Source organism: Artemia sp. Qi Xiang Cuo, chromosome 11 (assembly GCF_049724085.1).
Source record: "Artemia sp. Qi Xiang Cuo chromosome 11, ASM4972408v1, whole genome shotgun sequence".
Taxonomy (NCBI): domain Eukaryota; kingdom Metazoa; phylum Arthropoda; class Branchiopoda; order Anostraca; family Artemiidae; genus Artemia; species Artemia sp. Qi Xiang Cuo.
This window is the reverse complement of record NC_142804.1, coordinates 68,974,969-69,000,829: the sequence shown is the minus strand read 5'-3', so window position 1 is coordinate 69,000,829 and position 25,861 is coordinate 68,974,969. Positions and strand designations below refer to the sequence as shown.

General features: G+C 35.6%; 1 protein-coding gene across 2 annotated transcripts in view; it reads left to right on the top strand.

The window, feature by feature from the left end:
- Positions 1-25,495, top strand: part of LOC148947281 (protein jim lovell-like) — a 45,822-nt gene extending 20,327 nt beyond the window's left edge. For both annotated transcript variants that reach the window (XM_089097365.1, XM_089097364.1), the window contains 5 exons: positions 7,465-7,743; positions 13,753-13,954; positions 20,740-20,837; positions 22,693-22,902; positions 24,620-25,495. In XM_089097365.1, coding sequence (XP_088953491.1) covers positions 7,465-7,743; positions 13,753-13,954; positions 20,740-20,837; positions 22,693-22,902; positions 24,620-24,802 — 972 coding nt within the window. In that variant the 3' untranslated portion in view covers positions 24,803-25,495. The remainder of the gene's footprint in view (positions 1-7,464; positions 7,744-13,752; positions 13,955-20,739; positions 20,838-22,692; positions 22,903-24,619) is intronic.
- The last annotated feature ends 366 nt before the right edge of the window (positions 25,496-25,861 follow it).

Below are 25,861 nucleotides of genomic sequence, written 5' to 3'. Positions count from 1 at the left end.
TGCATTACCTGGCTGAGGTCAAATCCACTGCGCACCCACAGGATTAAAAATTTTGTCAGTTGTAGTATACGAACCCACGGCCCCATATAAGGACCAGAAAGCCAAATAAATTTCACGCCCATGGCCTTTTTAAATGTTTGCCAAAACGACGCTGTCTTTTGTGTGAAAAAGTCACATATCGTTTGTGTACGTACGCTACCTTAAAAGAAACAATTTTTGTTGCAAGTTGAGTGGCAACCTTCTCTGGTGCTGCAATATCTCCTCTTAGAAAGGGAATAGTTTAACTAGGGGAGGGGGGGACGTGGGAATAGTTTAACTAGCTTTAAATTGTTTAATTTGGTTTTGGCTTGTATTTAGTGTTCAGTTACTGAGAACAAAGAACTATTAGCGTTTGTATGCATTTCGAATATAAACTATACATTCATCAATACTATATAATGGTATATTAAAATAAATTAAAACAAGAATAATAAAAAGGAAAGGAATAAAAACCATGAATAAATTATAATTTGAAAAAAAAATTATATAGGGGATTATCACTAACAAAAAGAAAACTATACACTGAAACACAGGGTCGTATCCAGGATTTTCGTGTCCCCCCCCCCTCCAAACGCATCAGAAACTTGTTTATAATCATTTTTGTTACGTTTTTACGAGTCAGACAAACATTGGGGGGGGGGGGGTGCAAAAAAAAATTTAAGAAACGCATCAAACATTTTTTTACATTCATTTTTGTTACTTTTTTAAAAAAAGAGAAAAAATAGAAGAAAGTAAAAAAAATATAATGATAAAGAAATGGAAAAGCGGAAGAACTGCTTCCTATTTTGAAGCCAGTACAACCACGTACTTGAGTAAGGACATATCCTGTATTAGTAAGGGCAGTATTAGTAATCCTGTGTATCCTGTATGGATATATCCTGTATTATTAAGGGCAGTATTAGTAATCCTATTTATCCTGTATGGGCATATCCTGTATTAGTAAGGGCAGTATTAGTAATCCTGTATATCCTGTATTAGTAAGGGCAGTATTAGTAATCCTATATATCCTGTATGGGCATATCCTGTATTAGCAAGGGCAGTATTAGTAATCCTGTAAAACTTGTATGTAAATATCCTGTATTAGTAAGGGCATACCCTTTAAATATCCTTTTATTAGTTTAATTGGGTGCAAAAAAAAAAAAAAAAAAAAAAACACCCAAAAACAAGCACAATATTCACAAAACTGCGAAGAGTTGGGGAGGCCATGGTTGATAAGTGCCAACTTCAAGCAATAGAAAGTTGGATATGGAAATATTCTCCCACAAGGCCATATGAATATATTATGTAGAAAATGCTGTCGAATCAAAAGCGCAGTTCAAGAGCTGTCCTAAACTTTGATTTCAAATTAAACGGAATTTGTGCAGTAGTCATGTTGAACATAATCAAAGACAAACGCTTAGATCAGGTTATGCACCTTAAGAATGTAAACTAGAATCTTGTATTTTAATTTTTAAGCAGAAAACCTGAAAAACTGGAAAAATATTCCTAGCATTGATCAACAACAAAACTTTGATTTCAACAATTATCTCACTGTAAAAGTCTAAAACCTACTGCGTCATTAACGCTTTACTGAAAATGAGATGTGTCTTGAACAGTTTTGGAAAGTATAAACAAAATCAAATGAAGGAGAGAAGTAAGTGATACCCAAACTCTTGTTTGTAGGGATTTTTGTTCGTTTCAAGCTTGATTTGCAGATTCAAATTAAGTTTCACTCGTTTTAAGATTTATTTATTCATTTAAATTAGTATCTATTTTATGTTAGTTTGCATTGGTTGTTTATTTAATTTCTGTTCATTTTGGGTTTCATTTATTCTTCTCTAGCAAAATATTTTTTTTTTCGTTTTAAGCTTGATTTACATATTCAATTTAAGCATTACTCGCTTTAAGATTTATTTATTCATTTTTATTATTGCTTGTTGTGTTTTTTTTTGCTATGAGGGTTAATTTAACTTCTGTTAGTTTAAAATGGCCTTTATTTTTCTTTGAAAAACTTCTTGCTGGGAAAGTTTTTTAAATTAATTTTTGTTCGTACTTGATGGCAAAAAGCTTAAGTTTAAAAAAATTCCTTATTTCAAAATCAATTTTTTTTTTTAAAAATCAAATGTTCATCAAAGTATCAAAACTAGTATCAAAATAAAAAGAAAATGGGTTTACGTCAACCTCGGAGTTTTTATTATCTGATGCTTGAACTATTTTTAGTTCAAGGGGGGGGGGATAATTGCCCTTCGATCAATTTTGACTCTTTAAAATTGAATTAGAACCTTCCATTTTCAAGCAAATTAGCCCTTTCTGAAGTTTATACAAGCATCCGTTCTATAAGAATCATATATGCCCCTAGGGCATAACTTACAACGCCTGTCCCCGGGCTCTGGGGGGTTGTAAGTTATGACCCCGGAGTCTTAACATCTGATGTTTGAACTATTTTAAAAAAAATGGTCACCACAAAATTTTCATCGGATGGGTTTGGGGAAGAAGAAGGCGTTTAGGGGCTTGTTGCCTTCTGATCTCTTTTGGCTCTGAGAAAGTGAACTAGAACTTTTAATTTCCAATCAAATGAGCCCTCCTTGAAGTGTATACGAGCATCCCTTTCATAAGAACCATATAAGGCCCCAGGACACAACTTAAAATGCCTGTCCGCAGGGCCCTGGGGGGTTGTGTCGACACCGGAGTTTTTGTTATCTGACCTTTGAACTATTTAAAAAAAAATTGTATGGGATGGGTTTGGGGAAAAAAGGGCGTGGGGTGGGGCTAGTTCCCCTCCAATCTCTTTTGACCCTTAAAAATTTAAAAAGAACTTCCGATTTCCATTCAAATGAGCCCTCTCTGAAGTTGCTACGAGCATCCCTTCCATAAGAACCATATTTGCCCCCAGGAAATAACTTGCAACGCCTGCCCCCCCCCCTGACCTTTGAACTATGTTTAACAAAATGGTTATTTCAAAATTTTTATCGGATGCATTTGGGGAAAAAGGGGCGTGAGGGGGCATAGTTGCTCTCGGATATCTTGATTCTTAAAAAGTGAACTAGATCTTTTAATTTCCAATCAAATGATCTCTCTCTGAAGTTTATACAAGCATCCCTTTCATAAGAACCATATACGCACCCAGGACAACAGTTACAACGCCTACCCCCTGGGCCCTAGGGGTTTGTTTCGACACAAGAGTTTTTGTTATCTAATTTTTTTAAACTATTGTTATAAAAATGGCTATCTCAAAATTTGTAGCGGATGGGTATGGGGGAAAAGGGTGCAGAGGAGGGGTTGGGGGGCTAGTTGCCCTCCAATCTCTTGGACTTGTACAAGAATTATAAGAAAGGACTGTACAAGAAAGGACTTGTACAAGAATTATCTGAGTGATAGATCGCATGAAAACAAAAGAAATGTAAAGAAAGTGGAGAAAGCATTGAAATATGAACTAAGGAGGTGTGAAGTGGAGGCCATGGATAAACTTGCCGAAGATTTAGAAGATGCAGCTAGACGGCATAATAGTAAAATATTGTACTGGCACGTTAACAAATTGAGAGGTAGTAGTCAATCCGGACTTGTCCCAGTAATATAGGAATATGGGGTGGCAATTAGCGATAAGGAAAATGCTAAAGTGAGATGGGCCGAACATTTTGAGGATTTGCTTAACCGAGATAGAGTTGCAGGAAAAAATATAGAGGAAAATGAAAAAGTTTGTGATACCTTGGATGGGAAGGAAGATTTGTTTTGTGAGGTGGAATTATCAACAGTACTAAAGGGATTAAAGAATAATAAGGCTCCAGGTGCTGATAGGGTAGTAAATGAGTTGCTTAAATATGGTGGCTCTGAGGTTAGAAATAAGTTGTTGGAGATTATGAATATGATTTTTGAAAAAGGGGAAGTACCTAACGATTTTATGAAAACCTTAATTAAGCCAATTTATAAGAAAGGTGATAAAAGTGAGTGTGGTAATTATCGTGGCATTAGTCTGGTCTCTGTAGGTAGCAAATTGCTTAGTAAAATGATACTTTTTAGACTGAGAGATGCCGTAGACAAAGTTTTAAGAGAAGAGCAGTGCGGTTTTAGAAAAGGTAGAGGATGTGTTGACCAAATTTTCACTCTTAGGTTAATAATTGAGAAGTGCCTAAGTTTTCAAACACCTTTGGTCCTCAGTTTTATAGATTATGAGCAAGCGTTCGATTCTGTTGATAGAGGAGCTTTAGTAAAGGTTTTATCCTTGTATGGTATACCAGACAAATACATTAAAGTGATTAGTGCTATGTACGAGAATAACACTGCTGCGGTTAAGGTAGGAAATGAGGTTAGCAGCTGGTTTTTTATTAAATCAGGATTTACGCAGGATTGTGGTCGATACCACTGTATATTTATTAAGTTGATCTACTTCGTTTTCATGATCCCAGGAAAGGCACTGAGAGACCTCTTAATCATATGTGTATGAAAAAGTTTCATGGACTTGAATTACAATGATGATTTAATCATCATCGAAGAAAGATTGAGCACAATGAATAAAATTTAAGAGGTTTTGCGAGTTCAGTGGGCTAGAATTTGTTTGAAAATTAATGTTAGAAAGACTAAGTCACTAAGGCTAGGAATAAGTGAAGATGAAAAGGTGACGTTGGGTAATGAAAAGATTGATCAGGTGGGCAGTTTCACTTACCTTGGTAGTATTATCGGTAAAGATGGTAGGAGCAGTGAAGATGTTAAATGTAGAATAGCCAAGGCTCAGGGTGTTTTTTCACATTTAAAAAAAGTCTGGAAGAATAGGAAGATAAGTCTGCAAACCAAGATTAGAATCTTAGAAGCTACAGTGATGACAGTGGTCAAATATGGCTCTGAAGCATGGACGCTCCGAAAAGCGGATGAAGATCTGCTAGATGTTTTCCAGAGAAATTGCTTAAGGATTGTTCTGGGTACCCGGCTGACTGACCGTATTTCAAACAATAGGCTATACGAAAAATGTGGTTCAATACCGCTTTCTAGGTCTATAATGAAAGAAAGGTTGAGGTGGTTAGGGCATGTTGTGTGGATGAAGGATGACAGATTGCCAAAGATTGTTCTTTTTGGCCAACCGTCTAGGGCGAAACAAAAAGCAGGTCGCCCCCGTCTGGGGTGGGAGGACGTCATAAAGAAAGATTTAAAAGAAATGGGAACTTCGGGGGCGGATGTTAAGAGGGACGCTGTGAATAGATTGGGTTGGAGGAGGAGCGTACGTAGCTGTGTTGGCCTCAGGTGGCTTGGTGCTGCGGTGAGTTGTTAGTAGTTAGTAGTAGTCTCTTGATTCTTAAAAAGTGAACTAGAACTTTCAATTTCCAATCAAATGAGCCCTCTACGAAGTTTATACGAACATCCCTTTCATAAGAACCATACATGCCCTCAAGCCATAACTTAGAACGTCTGCCCCCGGGCACTGGGGGGTTTTATTGACACCGGAGTTTTTCTTATCCGACCTTTGAACTATTTTAACAAAATGGCTATCTCAAAATTTTCATCGGATGGGTTTGGAAAAATTGTGGGGTGGGGCTAGTTGCCTTCGGATCTCTTTCGACTCTTAAAAAGTGAACTCGAAACTTTCAATTTCCAATCAAATGAGTCTTCTCTGAAGTTTATACGAGCATCCCTTTCCCACACAACCTCGGGGGGTTGTGTCGACACCTGAGTTTTTGTTATATGACTTTTGAAAAATTTCTAACAAAATGGCTATCTCAAAATTTTTATTGGATGGATTTGGGGGGGGGGGAGCGTGGAGGGAGGGGTTAGATGCCCACCAATCTCTTTTGACTATTAAAAAGTTAATTACAACTTTCAATTTCCAATCAAATGAGCCCTCTCTGTTTTACGCGCATCCCTTCCATAAGAACCATATAGTCCACCAGGGCATAACTTACAATGCCTGCCCTCAGGCCCTGAGGGTTGTGTCGACCCCGGAGTTTTCGTTTTATGATGTTCGAACTATTAAAAAAATGGCTATCTCAAAGTTCTTATCGGACAGGTTTGAAGAAAAAAGGACATGAAGGGGGGGGGCTAGTTGCCCTCCGATCTCTTTTGAATCTTAAAATGGGAACTTTAACTTCCAATTTTCGATCAAATGAGCCCTCTTTGAAGTTTGTACGGGCATCCTTTCCATAAGAATATATGACCCCAGGGCATAACTTAAAACACCTGCCCCCGGGCCCTGGAGGTCGTGTCGACACCAGAGTTTTTGTTATATGGTCTCTGAACTATTTTTAACAAAATGGCTACCTCAAAATTTTTATTTGATATTTTTTGGGGGAAAGGGGCGTGGAGGAGGGGGGGGGGCTAGTTGCCCTCCGATCAATTTGGCTCTTAAAGGGCACTAGAACTCTAGATTTTCAATTGAATGAGCCCCCTTTGAAGTTTATACAACGACCCCTTCCATATGAAGTGCCTCTGGAAAAAAATAATAGCAATAAAATGGCTTTACTATATAAAGGCCGTATGGCCTTTACTATAGACAACGCTATAGTGTTGCCTCTGACAAGGTTGCTTATATAATTTAATACCGCAAATGGGCAATAACGTATCTGAATGGTTGGGGGGAGGGGTAAGAGCTGGTACGTACAGAAAGGAGAGAATATGAATCTCGGAAATCTCAAGATGTTTCGTACGATTTCTTGTACTTCCCATATAATTTTCCCATTCGTTTTTCTATTGTAGTTTTCCAACTGTAATATCTCCACTTTTCCTTGTAATTACAAAATTGTATAAATGTAAGTTCTGGCAAGCATTGTGTTATTTTAGTATTTAATTAGAAAAAGAACGTTGCATCAAGCCTCTCGAAAATATTAGGACTATTGTAGCAATAAATTCGTATAATCTTCCTCCTTGGCCAACAAAAAGTATGCAAGAACAAAAAAATCTCTAGCTACAAACTTGATCAGAAATAGATTTGAAAAAAATATAAGCCAGTTGAGAACAGCCCGGCTTGAGTTATAACTTGAATATAACAAAATTTCTGTATAGGATTTTAGGTAATTATCTTGGAAATCACTACTTTTATTAATTATAGATAACTTGTACAGAGAACATAGCTTTAAGATCGGACTCAAAAAGGGCTAAGCTTGTTATTTTGAAAGCTAGGGTTTCTAGTCCCTTTTGTTCCGTTTGCCTCAGTAATATCAATTAGGGGTCCCGGGAGGGGGGGGGGTATTTGGCCCCTTTCCCTGCTAGATTTGAAAAATATCTTAATTTTTGTATTTTTATTGAAAAATTTTTTCCCTTCATATTTTCATTGAAAGAAATTCAATAAACAACAAAATACCCTCTCCCTGATTAAAAATAATTCATTTTGATCCCCATCCTACCCATCCCCACCGTGAATTGGTGTTACTGATTAACCCATGGACACGACAGTTTTAGGCAACAGAAACCTAATTAGTCAGTCAACATAATTTGGCGAACAAACATAATTGGTCTGTTATTTAGGATAGCTCACCTCCTCGTATCAAAAGTCCCCATGGCGTTGAAATTCACACTGAGACATCTATCCCAGCCAGTCAGCTGCAGCCAGCAGCACATTCATCAGATCCTGGTGTACCATCGCTAATAAAGCCTTCATATTCTCCTCCGTCCCCTCCGTTGCTGAGTGTGCAAGTCAAGAAAAGGCGTGTGGAAGAAACTTATGACGGTTCTTATCCGGTTCAGGGTGTAATCTCAGAAGGAGGTGAGCAGGCTAATGTGGAGAAAGAAATTCCTGAATGTCAGGTAGAGGCTACATTATTTTAAACTAGTTTCTTTCAATATATTTTATTTTTTAAGGATTACCCTCAACTACCACTCCCCTATAAATATTTTTACAGTTTTAGAATTTGCCAGTCTTTTTTTTCTAAAGAAATCTTCTGTGTTTTTTTCTCAACTTTATCCTCCTAAAATTTTGGCATTTTTTCACTTCTTGTTAAAAAAAAAATCAGTATCTTTACGCATTTTTCCAGGTTCTTTTAGTTTTTGGAATTCTAAATATATTGTAATTTTAGAACACTATCCCCCCACCCCGAATTTCTTTTACACTCTCTGCTAACATCTCTTGTGTTCTTCATGTTATATATATATATATATATATATATATATATATATATATATATATATATATATATATATATAGCATTTTTACAGGTGACTTACATCTTTATATTCTTACTTGCTCTTGCTGGCTTGAGTGACAGCAAGACCACTCTTATTTGGTAAATTTATGTTCGTGTTGAGGTTGACTTTTATGCTCATTGTAATTCTTTTTGTTTTGAATTTAATTTCTTCCTTCATCGCGGTACCTTGCTGGGTCAGATTTGTTATCTCGTATAAGCCAATTTCTGGTCGTTTTTAAGTTTTAAATTTGTGCTCTCTGCTTTTCATTGAAAACTTCGTTTTATTTTAAAATTAAGGGTTTATAATGTAAATTGTGGTTTTACTGAAAACGAATTATACCTCTTAATGATCAACATTTAATCACTTTAATCATTTAATCATTTAAACATTTAAAATGTTTAATTATTTAAACATTGAATCACTTAGGACCATCCCCTAAATAGTGCGTTAACGTTAGTGAGTCATAAGAAGTACCGTGTTCACTTCTTAACTTAGAAGCAAAGTTGAAGATGGGGCAAGGATTGGGGTTGAAGGGGGCACGGGCCTGGGAGCGCTATTCTGAGTACACTAGCCTTACAGATTGGAGTTTTTTGTATAACTCTGATTCTTAACAAGGTATAACATTTCAACCATTCGTGAAATTTGCATAATTTTTTTGAGTTTGGGCTTCCCTATTGAAATAATAGTTTCAAATCTGTAATTATGAAGTTCAGAAGTACCAATTTCGGCAGAATCAACCAACAATTGTTTAGTATGTACTTAGCATGTTTTGGTCTAAGACAGTCATACTCAGATAGTTAACAATGAAAATTTTAACTTTTAGGACCGTGCCCTAAAAATACCTTATTGATGATGAGTGCAAAATAGTTCATCATGTCCGTATGGGTGAGGTTAGGGTGAAGGGAGGGGGTATTGACGGGGCAGGTACTCAAGGGACCAACTTTTAGTCCTGAAAATTCTTTGCCGACTCAGATTTCTGTAAACCCTTAAATGACCACGATTTATGGCATATATACCTGACCTGTTTTCGTGCCAATTAATCATACAGGTGAAAAATTATTGTGTAATTCTGATCTCAACAAGGTGTAATATGGCCATCTTTTCATTAAAATCTATCTATAAAGCTTCTGTTTTATATCGGTTATTTCGTGGAAACCTTATTTCTGGAAACAATAAGTCTTATTTTGGAATTCTGGAAACAATCTTATTCTGGAAACAGTCTTATTCTGGAAACAATGAGGCTTATTTCTGGAAACCGTAAGTCATTTTGATTAAAATGCTTATCTTAAAATTTTACCGCCAAACAATTTGAGGCTATAGAGGACCATAAGATATAGAAAGGGTTGGTATCTCGCATTTCGATCGGTATTGGCCTTGAATACTAGGATCCGCGATTGAATGAGTCCTCCTGCAAGTCCCTACGACCCTCCATTCTGTATGATAAGGCACATCAAATAAGAAAAAACATGGGAGACATATCGCTCATTACTCAGTCAACGCTAGTACATTTGCCACTACAATGAGAATCGATCTAGAGTTTTATATTTCAAATAAGGGGTTTTAATTTGGGATTCCTAATATTCTTATTTTGCACTTAGATAAGATATTCCTTATCCATTGCGGGCCCCGGAATTTCATTAGTCTATATGGCTCAAAAGCTCGTAATGTAGTCCTGTATATACCCTCGGTTCTTACAGGTGTGTAACGCAGAATAGATTACGCATTTCGAAGAGAAACCGATATATCTTTGCGCAAACTTTTTTCGTTTTAATTACATCGAGCTCAAATTTAGTATTTTAGCTTTTTCTATTATTTTTGCAAAGAGCGGTGAATTTTTAGCTCTCCGTCAATAATTATGCCTACTTATGAACCGAATTAAGACAACATGAAGATAATCAAATTCGGGAATAATTTTCTTTTCAAATTGGCCATAATTTTTTTAAATTATTGTTTCTGCATTATCGATTGAAATTTCTTAATTCATTTCTTCTCTGAAATCGTGCAAACATTTTTTTAAAATAGAAATGCTTGACTCAAAACACTTCCTTGAAGTGCAAAACAAGTCACATTAAAAAAATGGGTGATCATCGATGTTTACAAAATTTTGCGGGGAGGGGGATGAATTTTGTGCTCTCTTCGTTCTGGACTGGAGAGAACTGAATCAAGCGATGTCGGTATGTTAGTTATATTGATTGAAAGTGCAATTCCCTGAAGTCTTCCCAAAAAATTCCTCGCAAAAAAGAAGATTTTTAACCCAAGATTTATGTAAAAATACTTAGATACTTTAAGTGATTTGAAATCACTTAAAATTTGAAATGTAAACAAATGAAGATATTATGGAATCTCAAATTCTGGAAACTTGGAGGAAATCTCGTTAGAAAAATGTCAAATTTTAGAAAATCCGTGTCTTGAGGGTTCAAGATAAAAGTTTCAAGTTGGAATCTTTAGTCTTCACCTTTAGAAAATACTTCCTCATCTGGAAGACCTATTGAAAAAAGAATAACAGTCGTAGATTTTGCTATTCTTGTGGTTTCAGCTTCTTTTTTTTTGCCTTCAACATCTTTTCTCATCTTTTTCCTTTTTTCGTTCTTCTTCAATAATAGAAATTTTGACCTTTTGAGAAAAATAATAGTCGTAGATTTTGCTATTGTTGTGGTTTCAGCTTCTTTTTTTGCCTTCAACCTCTTTTCTCTTCTTTTTCCTTTTTTTTCGCTTTACGATCAATAAGAGAAATTTTGACCTATTGAAAAAAGAATAAGAGTCGTAAATTTTGCTATTGTTGTGGTTTTAGCTTTCTTCTTCTTCTATTTCACTGCAGGCGGGCTTTTCAGTTGATACTATTTAACCCTTTTCCTTTTGCTTCACTCTGTGGGCTACAGAGCTACTGGCTTGGTTGTCTCTTATTTATTTGATATTCTCAGATATCTTTCAGTAGATCTTTCGACTCAAGGAGTTCAAATATAAGATGATAGATATCGATTTCTATGCTCTGTGTGCAGGTATAGTCGGCTAGGCTCTTGGCTGATGGTGAGATTTTATGGTGTTTGAAGCACTTTAACAGTTTACAATGCAAAGTATGCTGTGCAGACGTTAGCATATTACATTCAAATAGGCAGTGGTCAATTGTTTAATTATTCATAATACAATACCTGCAAAGAGGAGACAGGGGAACTGAACCACTTGTATTAGGAAACTGATACGAGAATGCAAGAAAGTTTAGTCCATTTGTTCCAGAACGAATTCTATGATAAATTTTAGAAAAATACTTATTGGGAAAGGGGGAAAGAGTAGGATTTTTCTTATTAAACATAATATCTGGTGGTCTCCATTGGCAAACATCAGTAATGGGGATTGGTCTCCCACTTGGCTGGTCAATATTTATAGTATTTTTTCTATTTCATCAACCTGATGATTACCACATATACCAGAGTGGCTGGGAATATACTGAAAATAAGTTCTTATGCCACTTGAAGCAAGATTATCTATAATACTAAGACAATAATAAGTGTCAATATCCAGCTTATACTGAGGAGCTGAAGACAGTAACTCAAGGCTTGATAAAGAGTCAGAATAAACTATAATGTTATTTGAATTAACAATCAAGGGTTTATTTTCCATAAGGTGTTCTAATGCCATGATTATGGAATTTAACTCTGCAGACATTATAGATACATTATTATACAGTCTCTCACCCATTGCAATTTTCAGGTGAGGAAGGAAGGCACCACATGCTACCTTCTCATTCATTTTGGACCCATCAATCAAGATTTGGAAATGGTTTTTATAAGTAATTGTATTAAGTTCAGCAAATTTTTTCTGGACAAAAGCGATGGGGGTTAAATCTTTAGTCCACTTTGAAAAAAAAAATTTTAACCTATTGAAAAAAGAATAACAGTCGTAAATTTTGCTATTGTTGTGGTTTTAGCTTTTTTTTTTTTTGCCTTGAACCTCTTTTCTCTTCTTCTTCCTTTTTTCGTTTTATGTTCAATAACAGAAATTTTGCGGCTTTTATAATCGAAATGTAACCCGATTGGATGACAAAAGAAGGTACGGAAATCATAACCGTAGTGGGTACTATATTGGTGACATGCCAGCTCTACGCCTGGTGTCACTAAACAAGGTCTTTTCGGGAGGGGAGAGGGCAGTAAGTTTCACTAACTTTCTGGCCATTTTTTACCGACTGATTTCATTAATCAATTATCATAATGCTCATTTCTTTTATGCCTTACCACAGTTGCAGACCCTTTTGGATTTTCAATTGATGTTGTAGGGCTGTTGTCAATAATTACGTATGTACAGCACCATATAGGGTTGCCATTAGGTTAAAAAAATAATATTACTAATATCTTGAATATAATTTTAGTTTTTTAGTAAAAGGTGATTTAATGTTTTATAATTGGATAATGGTCATAAATATCGAATTAATGTATTCTTTTACAATGTTTCTACTGTTGTCAGGCTATGAGGAACAGAGCTCTTCGGGTAGTTTAATTCACCACAATTTTTATTTATGTTCGCTGGTGAAATAATGCATGCCAAGTTCGTAGCTAGAAAAAAAGAAGAAAAAATCATGTTTATTCAATGAGACCCCTGTGGCTAATGCCACTCATTAAGCTCCATTAGGTTTGGCTCCATTGGTATTAACGGTAATTGAAGATCATTCCTTTCACAACGTCAAGTTTATTGCATATTTTCGGTAATATATGAGAAACACTGTATTTGGTGTGTAGATTTGGGGAGTAGAGAGGGGTAAGGAAGTTGGTACACAAACAACCAGACACAAACATAACAGCAAACAATCAGACGATTTATGAAGAGATTAAAGACGATTTCGAGATGTTTTCTTGGTGATCAAGCCCAAAAAGTAGTGGAACTTTCGCAAGTGTCAAAAAAGCCTAACGTTTGGCATCTCTTGGCAGTTTTTTCATCCTTAACGATTGTGTTTTTTCTACAAAAACTGAGATCAGACCCTTATTATTTCACTAGTTTTGACAATTACATTAATTGCACTAATTTTGCCTTACTAATACATTGAATAAAAGCCAAGAAACACAAACGCTAGATGGAGCTGGTGTTGTTTTATTATTGACAGTCTTGAATGGGGAAAATGAGCGTCCAGCATCTGAAACTGAGATCAGACACTTATTACTACACTAAATTTTTGGAAAATAATCTCTGAGACCACACTGGCTAGTCATGGCAAAACATAAAATCTCGAAGAAGAGAGAAAACGAGGACAATATTTTTGTGTTTTTTTTTTAAGTTTTAGTTTTTTATATTTTATCAGTTTTATTCTGCACTGAGGACGGTCAAACCGAGGTCTTGACCGAAATATTTACATAATCTTTTAATTTTTCACTGGCTGTTATTGTCCTCGTTTTCTCTCTTCTTCACGATTTGTTGTTTTGTAAATTTTCGGAGGAAATGGAGGAAATAGCCAATAGGGTTGGGATAACTAAGGCTAGAAATACTGGCCGTTCTTATTCTTGTTTAGAGAACCCTGTACGATACTTTTACACACAACAGAAACTACAACTAGATTTATTATATTTTAACGATTTTAAATTATAGGCCAAGGCCTCGGCCTTCCACTTTTACATGACTGTGTATGAACGTCGTGTTTTTTTCTAGGCTATAAGACGAAGTGATGTGGAACCTCTATATTCTAGTCTTTGGAATACTTTGAATGAAAGGCCATCCTACGATCAGTCCCCATTGCCAGTAGGCCTGCCAGGACCCTTTGGTCTCCCCTCAAACAGTGGCCCTGAAGACCTTTCCGTAAGAACTAGCCTGAAGAGTCCTATCTATGATTTGAATAAAAATAAATTATCAAGTAAGTTTCCTATATATATATATATATATATATTACTGAGACCGCAAGACCTTAGACTATGATAAATATACTTACACTAACTTAGCTACTTAACTTACTTTTTGCTTAGATTGTCTTAAATAAGACCATAAAGGCCGTCTTAATTAGTATAATAATTTATTAGGTTTCCACACCTTTGGAAGCTTATGAATAAATTGTAGGGAGCAGATTTTGCCTCGCCTTAAGTCATGTATAAAGTGATTAGAACAACCACGCTATCCTCTCCTTTATCAGTCTCCCTGATTGTATATAGGCTTATTAGAAGAGAACACACCTTCCTCTCCTGAATCCGAATCTGCAACCTTGTGAGGGTGTGTTGTATCTGTGTTTTTCGTGTTTTAAAGGAAGTTGAAAAGTACTGATTTTTTATATCCTTTTGTTGAATTGTAGAAATATATGAATTGCGTGAATATTTTTTTCGAGGGTTCATTTCTTTCCGTCTTTGCCGCCCAATTTCGTGCAGAACGTAGATATGAATATTTTTTTTAATTCTAGTATGTATGTAGTAGTTTTTGACTGCAATACCAGTGAAGTCAGTTTTTATCCCCTTTAGATAAAAGGTCATGAAAGTCTAGTAGATTCAAAAATTCTGCCATGTCGGGGTCAGAAGAGGTCCACCCTTAGACCAAATCGAATTTTTGTGTAGATACTACGAGTGTGTTCCAGGTGGAAATTGCAATTTAATTCGAATTTATTTCATATTTAATACGAATCAACTGCCAACATGGAACAGTTTATTAACGGATACCTCAATATGCATTGTAATTTATTATTAAAACACGAGTAATCTTAATGAGCAGTGAGTAAAATTTGAAAAATATGAGTTTTGATCCCTTAACACACATTGATTACTATTAGATTGGTCTTTTGCCTCCATTTTTCCTACTTTGATGATGAATGTACAGAAGTTAATTTATTAAATACGTTAGTTAACCGTGGGCGTGTTCCCGGTACGTTGAAAAGTTAATAATGTTTAATAAAAATTTAATATTTCGTTCCAGGTAAGAGCGAATTAAAAGCTAGAACGATCGAAAATTAAATTCGTATTAAATTTTGTATCAATTTTTTGTGAAAACGGTTAACTAGCGTCTTTAGTGAATTCATTTCTGTATATTCATCATCAACGCGGGAAAAATGGAGTCAAATGACCAACGTAATAGTAATTAAAGAGTGTTAAGGAATCAAAACTCATATTTTTCATACTTTACTCACTCCTCATGAAAATTACTTCTGTTTTAGTAATAAATTAGAATTTATATTGAATCATCAGTTAATAAACTTTTCCATATTGGCAGTTAATTTGTATTAAATTTGAAATAAATACGAATAAAATTGCTATTTCCACCTGGAACACACTCCGTATTCACAAAATTTTAATACGAATTTAATTTTCGATCGTTCCAGCTGTTAATTCGCTCTTACCTGGAACGAAATATTAAACTTTTATTAAATGTTATTAACTTTTCATCGGACCGGGAACACGCCCTGCGTTTTGGAATTTGACAACCGTTTTCATAACGTGTCTTTGTTTTTCACCTACTAAGAGGACTGGTAGTGCGATTATTCAGAGGAGGAGGGGTTGTAAGCCTCCGGGTAAGGGTTTTTGATTTGTTACGCTTCCCAGCCCTTCCTTTCCAGAAATGGTACCAAGAATATCATATGGCATGTTACGTCGGTGAATTTATAAGCATTAATGACATAAGCATTTAGTTTTCGGTGACACCTTAAACTGTTCTCTACGATGTTTCAGTGCCCCATTAACCCCAGAAAAAAAGAACACTTAGTAATACATACACAGGCAAAAATGTGATTTTCTCGGGTTTTCAAATGGGGAGCTGAAAACCTCCGATTAGTGGTTTTCGACCATTGTGGTTCCATTGCCTTGCTTTTCGTTTCGATCAAACGCCGTTTTTGAGGTAGTTTAAACTCCTTTCCAAACTCCTCCAAAAATTTTTACTATTAAGGTAATCTTAAATGAACAGTTGCTATTCCTCAATCACATTTAAATGACTTCTTTTTTCAGAGTATTTTTTTAAGCTTTTGGTTAATATGGGACGTGGTCTACTCTTTACTAGGTTGCTCTGATGTCAAAGAATTAATAATACGAACTGTAAGTTAAGAGTGTCCTGTGTAAATAGTAACCGAACCTGCTAAAAAAGGAATTTTTTTATAGTAATATGATCATATGATATATCCAGCAGCGCAATTAGGATGAGTGCCGCCCCCTTTTTGAGTCTAATGAATACCTCCCGGCCCCTCGGAAAAACTACAAAGGAGACACATCTAGTGCTTCCCATAAAAAAGTAATTTCATTGTTGTTAAATGTAGAGGACTGTAATTCTCTTTTACAGGATTTTGACCTTGTTGATTCCAATTCCATTTCAAACTGATGCTATTTTCGAGAAGTTTTAGATTCTTTTTCGAAATTCCCATAAATCTGTTTTCACAATAAGCTTTTACTGTTAAGATTACTGAAATAAATTTACCATTCAATTTGCAATTCTTTCTCATTAGGCAGTTTTTTTTCAAAAGGCCTTTTTAAACTTCTGGTTACTTCGGGCTATGCTTCACTCTTTACTAGTTTACAACCATCACTGCTGAGGTTTTTATTGGCCATTGTCCAACATTCTTCAGGTCCTCAAGGTTCGACGGTCCTTCGTTTCCTTCAACTTCGAACTCTGGAGCTGTATTTCGATTAGCAGGTGGTTTTAGTTTCTCAGTTCCACAATTTCCACTTTTGAATCCAGACAACGCTTTTAACTGTTGTTTCACTGTCCTCACAAATTGGAGTGCGATCCTCCTTGGTCGCATTATACCTTAGAAGTGTTTTTCCACTCTTTCTGTTCCCTCTTCTCTCCCCTACCCCGGAAATTGCCTCCTGGAGTGGTTTGCACACCCATAGTTTCACCGCTTGATATATCATGTGAACATATTATATGACATCAAGAGGATTTGCCTTTCACGGTTATTCTAAATACATACATACATGCGTGTATTTAAAAACCAGTGGCCATATACGCAAAAACAAATAAACAAATAAGGAAAAAACAATAACACTCAACAAATTTAAACTACAGCTTCTTTCCGTGCCATCAGACTATTCTCTATAAAACAACATAACGCAATAATTAGGTCCTCGTAGTAGTCCCCAAAACACCCGGTAGCAGAGGTACATCCCCATGAAAAAATGTATTCCTAAAATTCGCCAAACTTTGGTATCTACTCAGAAAATGGTCCATCCCATCCCCAAACTCCCCACAGAGGGAACAGGCACGCCTACTTACCGAGCCATCCTCATCATAAGACTCCCAGTAGCCTTTACGCAGTGGTATGCAATTTGCCCGCGCCTGCAACCAATACTTAAGGGTTCTCAACGGTAGGTTCAGCTTCAAATAAAACTTCTCCCCATACACATCTTTAATCTGTCTTTAAAAATGCAGGCTACTAGACTTTTCCAGACCCGTTAGCCAAACCTGAACCTCTTGGTCCCGAAGGCGCTATGCAAAGTTACCGAGGAAATCTTCAGGTTTAGCTAGAGGACCCTGCCCCTCATTCCATGCCCATGATAAACCAGCATTATCCAACAGGGCTTTAACCTTGTTGGGCCATGCTGCCTTTTTGGTAAAACTCAACATCTCTATGTAGGCCGTTTTGGCCAGGCGGTTATCAGGCAAGCGCGTAACCTGTAACCATAACTTAATCCTTTGTATAGTCCGCATATGACGTAGATCCTGCAAACCCAAATCACACTTTAGGACCAAACTACTAAATTTATTTTGGAGGTCTATAACTCTTTTAAAATACATAAACTGCAGAGATTCCAGTTGTTTTACCGTAGTAGTCCCCCACAGCTCACATCCATAATGGGCAACAGGTAGGACTTTGTCATAAAAAGGTACTTATGCATCTTCATATTTTTTATTCCCATGATATTTTTTTGCCGAAGTAGAGCACAAGCAGCTGCTTTACGACGTGAAATCATCAATTTAATGTGTTCGGTCCAATTCCCATTTGCTGCGACCACAAATCCCAGATATTCATACTTTGGAGTCACTTTTATTGCCTCATCTTTATAAGTAAGGGAGTAATCCTGAGGTCCATTGGGCTTCCTACTTTGGAAGATGACAATCTCTGTCTTAGATGCGTTCAGCTTCAACTTCTTCGATTTTAGGTAATATTCAGTTGAATTCAGAAGAGTTTGGGGCTCCTCGGCTGATTTGGCCACTAAAGCTGTGTGTCAAAGGACAGCAAAAAAGAAAATAGGGTATTCGCTAGTGATACAACTGGGGCCCACTTCATTTCAAGGTACTCTGCAAAATCATTGATATACAGACTAAAAAGTTTCGGTGACAACGTGCATTTTTGGCGAACCTCTGAAGGGCCTATCTTAAGAAGGTAACGGAATAAAATAGGTCTATCAATACTATCAAATGCCTTTTGAAAGTCCAATAACGCGACAAAAAGCCTACCATTTCCCCTGCAATATTTTCTAATAAGAGCCTGGAGTATAAATACACGATCTGTAGTTGAATAATCCTTCCGGTATTTTCCTTAAGTTTTACTAAAAATAATTTCCTTCCCTAGCCACAGCCCTAATCTACCGTGAAGAAATTTTCCCAAATATCTACTAGTTTCTGTTACTAGACAAAAACAACGATGGTTACCATGCTTCATCCGGTCACCCTTTTTAAATAACTGCATAATAACCGACATATTCCATGCTGTTGGCCAACTACATGAAACCAGGACTGCATTATACAAAGTTAATAGAACTGGCAACAGGGGACAGATTGATTTCTTATACATTGTTGACGGAATTCCATCAATACCCGGCGAGGATCCTCCACGGTGGCTCTTGATGGATTGTTTTAGCTTACTCTCTGATATTTCCTGAATTAGTTGGTAAGAATGCTCTGGGAGGGGGAGTTCAGTGATTTATTTTGATGAATACTGCACCCTAAAATTCAGCATTTCAGAGAACTCTATTGTATAGGTTTAATCCGTTTTCTACAAAAATTTGGAATTTCGAAATGTTTCTCTCAGTGGCAACAGTTGGGGTATTCTATTGGACTCTCTAAATTTTTAATAACATTTTTTGTATACTAATTGGAAATAATCCTTTTTTAGTATTTTCATTGGAAAAAAACTAAACAAAATTGACCGAAATAATGGAAAAACAAAAAAGTTTGCCCTAAATTTTAAATACAAATTTTTCTTGTATGATTCCAATGTTCCAATGTTCTTGTCAACAATGTTGACCTTGTTGATTTTAATGTTCCAATTCCATTTCAAACTGATGCTATTTTAGAGAAGTTTTAGATTCTTTTTCGAAATTCCCATAAATCTGTTTTCACAATAAGCTTTTGCTATTAAGATTAATGAAATAAATTTACCATTCAATTTGCAATTCTTTCTCATTAGGCAGTTTTTTTTCAAAAGGCCTTTTTAAACTTCTGGTTACTTCGGGCTATGCTTCACTCTTCACTAGTTTACAGCCATCACTGCTGAGGTTTTTATTGGCTATTGTCGAACATTTTTCAGGTCCTCAAGGTTCGACGGTCCTTCGTTTCCTTCAACTTCGAACTCTGGAGCTGTATTTCGATTAGCAGGCGGTTTTAGTTTCTCAGTTCCACAATTTCCACTTTTGAATCCAGACCACGCTCTATTACAACGCTTTTAACCGTTGTTTCACTGTCCTCACAAGTTGGAGTTCGATTCCCCGTGGTCGTATTATACCTTAGAAGTGTTTTTCCACTCTTTTTGTTCCCTCTTCTCTCCCCTACCCCGGAAATTGCCACCTGGAGTGGTCTGCACACCCATAGTTACACCGCTTGATATATCGTGTGAACATATTATATGAAATCAAGAGGATTTGCCTTTCATGGCTATTCTAAATATGTAAAATTCGTCAAATAGGGAATATGAATATCAAAGGTTATTGATGTGAGAAAATTCGCGAAATTTAAAAGGAGGGAAACTGTCTTACAGAGGAGGGTGATATTGATGAAGTTTACACCGTCATTTTCAACTTGTCCAAGACCTTCTATTTTTCCCAGGAAGGAAGGGAGGTTGGGTGGGTGTTTATTTGTTCGTTTTTTTTTCAAATCAAGCGATCATATTGAATTAATTGTTGTTGAGTGTAGGAAAAGTGGCTATTGAAGCGGGTCATTAATAATAACAAAAATTTTATTAAAAAAGAATAAAAAGTCTAAAAGGGTTTTCACATTAAAGAAAATGTCTTTCTAGAACAAAGTGGATTTCAGCCACTTTGCTACAAAACAACATTTTTGACCCGGATAGGGCCAACACGCTACCAGCCAAAATTTTAATTTTGGCTTGGTAGAATTTAATTTAAAATTCTATTAGTTCATAGAATTTCTATAGGATTTAATTTAATAGTTCAATAATTTAAAAATTTAATAATTCAAAATTCTATTGTTTTAATTTCTATAGAATATAATTTAATAGAATTTAATTTAAAATTCTATTAGTTTAATTTCTACAGAATTTAATTTAATAGAATTCAATTTAAAATTTTATTAATTTAATTTCTATAGAATTTACTTTAAAATTCAAAATTCAAAATTTGTAAATTCGGCTATAGCCGTAGGTTTAAAACTACCGAACGGCTAGTTAAACGCGTGAATGGCACCTTGATGATGACTCTAACAATTATGGTGACTCGTACTCGTGTGCGAATCCAAGGTTTTTTTTTTTTTTTTTTTTTTTTTTTTTTTTTTTTACAGAGAAATTACGGAGAGACTTGTCCTTGAGTACATCGACTCTATGTATTTCATCCAAGAAGCCATCAGTTGCCTCAATTGCGTGCCCAGTTTGTTTCAAGGTAAGTTTTGATTTATTTCTTTTTTTAACTTGAAGTAGTATTTCCAAAGATGTTTAGAAATGCCTACATTGTGTTTGAGCTTATATTACCATCATGAGCGCGAATTTGTAGTCTCAATACTAATTATAAAGTAATTTTTAACTATAATCCAACATTGTTCATAAAGCATGTCAAAAACGGGAGGAGGGGTCGTGTTCTTATGGGAGCCCCTCCAATCTCCGACAGGTGAGCATATAAATCTCATCATTGTTTTTATACTCAAAATGATTGTGAAGTGAGAGAGAAAGTGTACCCCTTTCAGCACCCACAATGCATATAATTCGGAATGAAATAGGACTAGAGTATAAACTCCTCCGCCAGTTCATATTTATCTGAGGCATCTGAAGGACTCAAATTTAGAATATCAGGGCCTAAAAATGTACTTTTTGAAGCCTCAAGAGCTTTGGGTGACCTCAATGCCCCACCGTGAGTCATTATGGCCTCTGAAACTGGAAGGTTTGATCTGGACGGAAGTTTTATTTATTTATTGATAGTGATTTGTGGTAGTTTTACGCTTGGACGATTATTTCACTTTATTTCTGCTCATTTTTGGCTTAATGGAGCTCTTTACTTTTCTTTGAAAAAGTTGCTCTGCGGAAAACGTTTTTTTAAATTAATCCATGTAAACGATGTGTGGTATGTATTAGGTACTAGTATGTTTATTGTAAACTGTGCTTGCGGAGTGTTTGCGAATGCTGTCTCCTACTGTATTTTTAGAAAATACTGCTGTTAGTCACATTGCCTATGCTGATGATGTTCTGCTAGTTAGTCATACTAGGTCAGGTCTCACAAAAAATCTAAAAGTTCTCATTAATGCTTTGAGTATGATTGGACTTTCTATAAATACTTAAAAATGCGAGTTTCTGTGTTTTAATACTTCTAACCCTGCTCCTTCTTTACATGGGGGTGCAATGCCACTGAAATGTGTCTCAAAGTTGAAATGGCTTGGAATTGCCTTCTCTGTTAAACTTTCGACAAAATTCCTGTCTTTGACTCATAGTGGCATTTAATTTATTTAATTCTTGTATAGTGCAGTATTACCTGAGAGGGGGAGGCACAGCCCCTGAAACTTTCGTATATTTCACCATAGTTTTTGTTCTCGTGCAATTCTTTTTCTTTCATGATTGCCGACATTGATGAGCAAAAAAGACCGTCTTCAGCTAAGGAGAGGCTATTTTAAATATTGTAAATTCGTGCTATATTTGCCAAGGTGGTACAGAAATCACAAGATTAATTATCATTTTGGGCTTATCGGCCCTCTAGTGCTGCTTGACAACATCGCTAAGGACCTGAGGACCAATACTCCAAGAAAGATATGTGCCAGTGGCCCCCTCATATATATTTTTCCAGATTAGAGATTTATAAATATTGTTATGTTATTTATTTTGTGTATTTCTTGTTATTTCCTTGTTGATTATATTATTTTGTCTTTTCTTTTTTACTCCGCATTTATTTATCTTGCGGGTTATAAATAAACTTACTTACTTACTTATACTTAGTGAGATGGTAAACAACCAATTTAATCTATTCATGTAATACATATATGGTATTTTCCAAGTGGTAAACAATCAATATAACCTATTCATGTAATAGATCTATGGTATGTACTAGGTACTTATATCCTTATTGTAATGTTTTGTCAGAGAGTAAGCAAACCAATATAATCTCTTCATGTAATAAATCTATGGTGTGAAATAGGTTATAATATGTTTACTTTAATGCTTTGTAAGATGGTAAGCAACCAATATTACCTATTCATGTGATATATTTATGGTATGTACTAGATGCTAATATACTTATTGTAATGCTTTTTCAGATGGTAAGCAACCAGTACAATCTTCGTGTTCATATGGACCTGCACAACGAAAATAACTATTTATGCCCATTGTGTCGACACGAATCAAGGTCAAAAGATGCCCTTAGGAAGCATTTAGCATACAGACATTTGCTAGGACCACATGAACGAAAAAGCCTGGAAATTGCTACTGCCTCAAGTCACCATCCTATAATGAGCAAAGAAGAAATGGTAAGTTCCCTCCTTGAATCTATTGTGCATGTTTCATCTTTTTCGTTTCTATTTATCCAAGATCTTCCTTGTGGATATTTTAAATGAATTTCTTTTTTCTACATGAGCTGTTGAAACGTCCAGTTGATTAAGTTCATCAAGTTTACGATGGAGAGAATTAAAAACGAAAGTAGTTTTCTCTTTAAGAAACAGTCCCTTCATAGTGAGAATCATGGTGTAATTTTTGGTTGAAAAAAAATTCATAATAAAGAAAATGGAAACAGAAAGAAAGTTATATTTTCGGCTAAAATGGTTGCAACACTGTGAATACCAAATAATAATAAAAGTGCAAATACCTTCTACCTTCGATAGATCTCGAAAAACACGAAAAAATAAAAAATAAAACTGAGATTCAGAAAAAATTGCGGTGATAATGTTTATTTAGATGAAATATGCACGTTTTCAAGCACATAGCGCACACATACACGCAACATACTATACCCCCCACAAGGCCCTATGAACGAGGAAGCATGAGAATAAAAAGGATAATGAAAGGGGGTCAGCGAGGGAAAGCCTGTTAGATGTTTACCTCTGTAATTGTCTGTTAGTATTTAAGTTATTCCTTTGAGTGACTGTGTCTCCAATAGGAAGACATGACGAAACGAAAACGGAAAAAACAAGTTAGGGGTGGCAGAATATTACTTTCATACTTTCTGACGTGGGTAACACAAAGGGTAATCTCCAGAAAAATAATAACAGGGTAACATTACCCCGGAATCCTCGCCCCCAGGGTAAAAAGATTGATTGAAAGCACTTCTGTAATTTAAAAACAGTTTCGTCAACAAAATTTGAAGAACGAACCTAAAACATAGAACAATATGAAAATATAGTTCTGGGTCTTACTATCCAAGGCCGTCCTTGAATAAAGTTAAGATGGTTAGATTACGTTTTACATATGAATAAGTTATCGAAAGTGGTCAGGTTAAAAAATCCAGTTGGGACCAGACCAGATGCAAACGGAACCTCTTCGAATGGGACGAAAAAACGCTATAAGAAAAGATTGAAGGAAGTGGAAAATTCGTGACAGGGCTTAAAGGACGAAACTGTGAATAGAGGGGGAGGTAGGAGGAGCTTGGGCAATTATGTTAGCCTTGGGAGGATTGATGTTGAATGAATTATTAGTAGCAGTAGCAGATACGGGCCTGAGATGAGCAGAAACTCTTATATATTACAGTTTTCTTTTGAAAAGGATAAGAATTACAAAGAAACGATGCTGCTATCACAATACACATCGAAAAAATTAATAATTATCAAGTATTCCGCTGACTTTTCAAGAACTATTCAAGTAGGGCTCAATAGAAGTGTATAATTATGATGAATCTGGTGCAAAAAAAAATTAGTTTGTGATAACTTACATAGATGCATAAAGATCCTCTGTGGAGGGGAAAGGCTTAGAGGATCATCTCCAGAAGTTCTTTTTAAGGTTGTATCCTTGTTAACCCATGCAATTTGCTCTGTGTTTTTTTTTCACCCTCCAAGCATTCTTTATCGCACACAGTGTTGCCTGAATACCTGGCTATGTTTCCAAGTCTCTGTTTTGCAAAATTTAAGGATTTAGGCAATCTAAGAAAAGGTATTTCGTGACAAAAACGGAAAAATTTACAAGAAAAAAAAAATAGACGGAGATTAAACAAAGATATAAAAAAGAAAAAGAAGTATTTCTTTTTTTCTTTTTTAGATACACCGGATGAAAACAATTCAACCCGGTGACGTGAATCCTGACCCACGCCAGGCTCATAAAAATCTTAACGATAACGGAAATGATTCAGGACAAAGCAACGAAGAAAGCTCAAATGATGAATGTGACGTAGACCCTAGAATTCCAGTTCCAGTGGAGAACGCACCCCTTGCTGTGAAGTAAATTCCCATTTGCGGAGAGCTCAAGTAATATCTACCCGGCCAGTTTATTTTAGTGAAATTTGGTAAAATGAAGTGACAGTTACTTATTCTTATAGAAATTGCCCGTATTAAGTGTTATTTCAGCTGGGTTCAAATGATTTTCAAATGCAGGTGTAGATTGCCAGGGTCGTATCCTGGATTTTGGCGAATACGACCAAATGATGAATAAGCAGAATAAGTCATCCCTTTGTATTTACATATTAGCACCTGCTTAAGCTTGCTTCGGATATTCGTTTGAGCCCAGCTTTTTCTATCATTCCATTTTAGTTTATATTTAATTGTATGTATAATTGTGTCTGATAAGTAGCCGTGATTGATCAGATTTGTGTTATAACGCTGCATTATCTTCGATTAGAACGTTGGGGATGAAAATTTTTATGTTTTACTTCGACTGGATGATTCTCGTGGGATTTGTTTATCTCAAATTAGTCTAATTTGTTTTGATTATTCGTGGTTTTCGTGAAATAATTTTTTTAAAGATTTTTTTTTGTGGGAGGTGTAGATTTTTGCGTTTGAGATTTTTTGAAAGATATCTGACGCACACTCTCCCTCCTATGGTTTTTGCGCAATAATACCCTTCAGCGTTTTACACCTGAACTTTAACCTGGGGAAACTTCAAAAATCAATATGAGAAAACTGTTTGGGTAAGAAGATATTCAGGTATATTTTACAATTGCCCCCCCCCCCGCCTAGATTTTGGAAAATACCTTTTTGAGGGATATTTTCAAGGGCGTATCCAGGGGCTTGTACCTCCCCCCCCCCCAAAAAAAAAAAAAATCTTTTTTAAACCTCACCCCCATCCGAAAACAAATCCTGGGTACGGCCAGGATTTTCATTAAAAAATGCTATGTTTTGGTATTTTAATTGCAACCATTCAAAATAAAACATGACTTTAGTTACAAATTATATATAATTTGCAAAGTATTCTAAATATTATTTATTCTACAATACAAAATTTATGTCATATACATAAATTATAATTTAGCATTATCAAAAACTTTCTAAGCATTTATTTTTAATT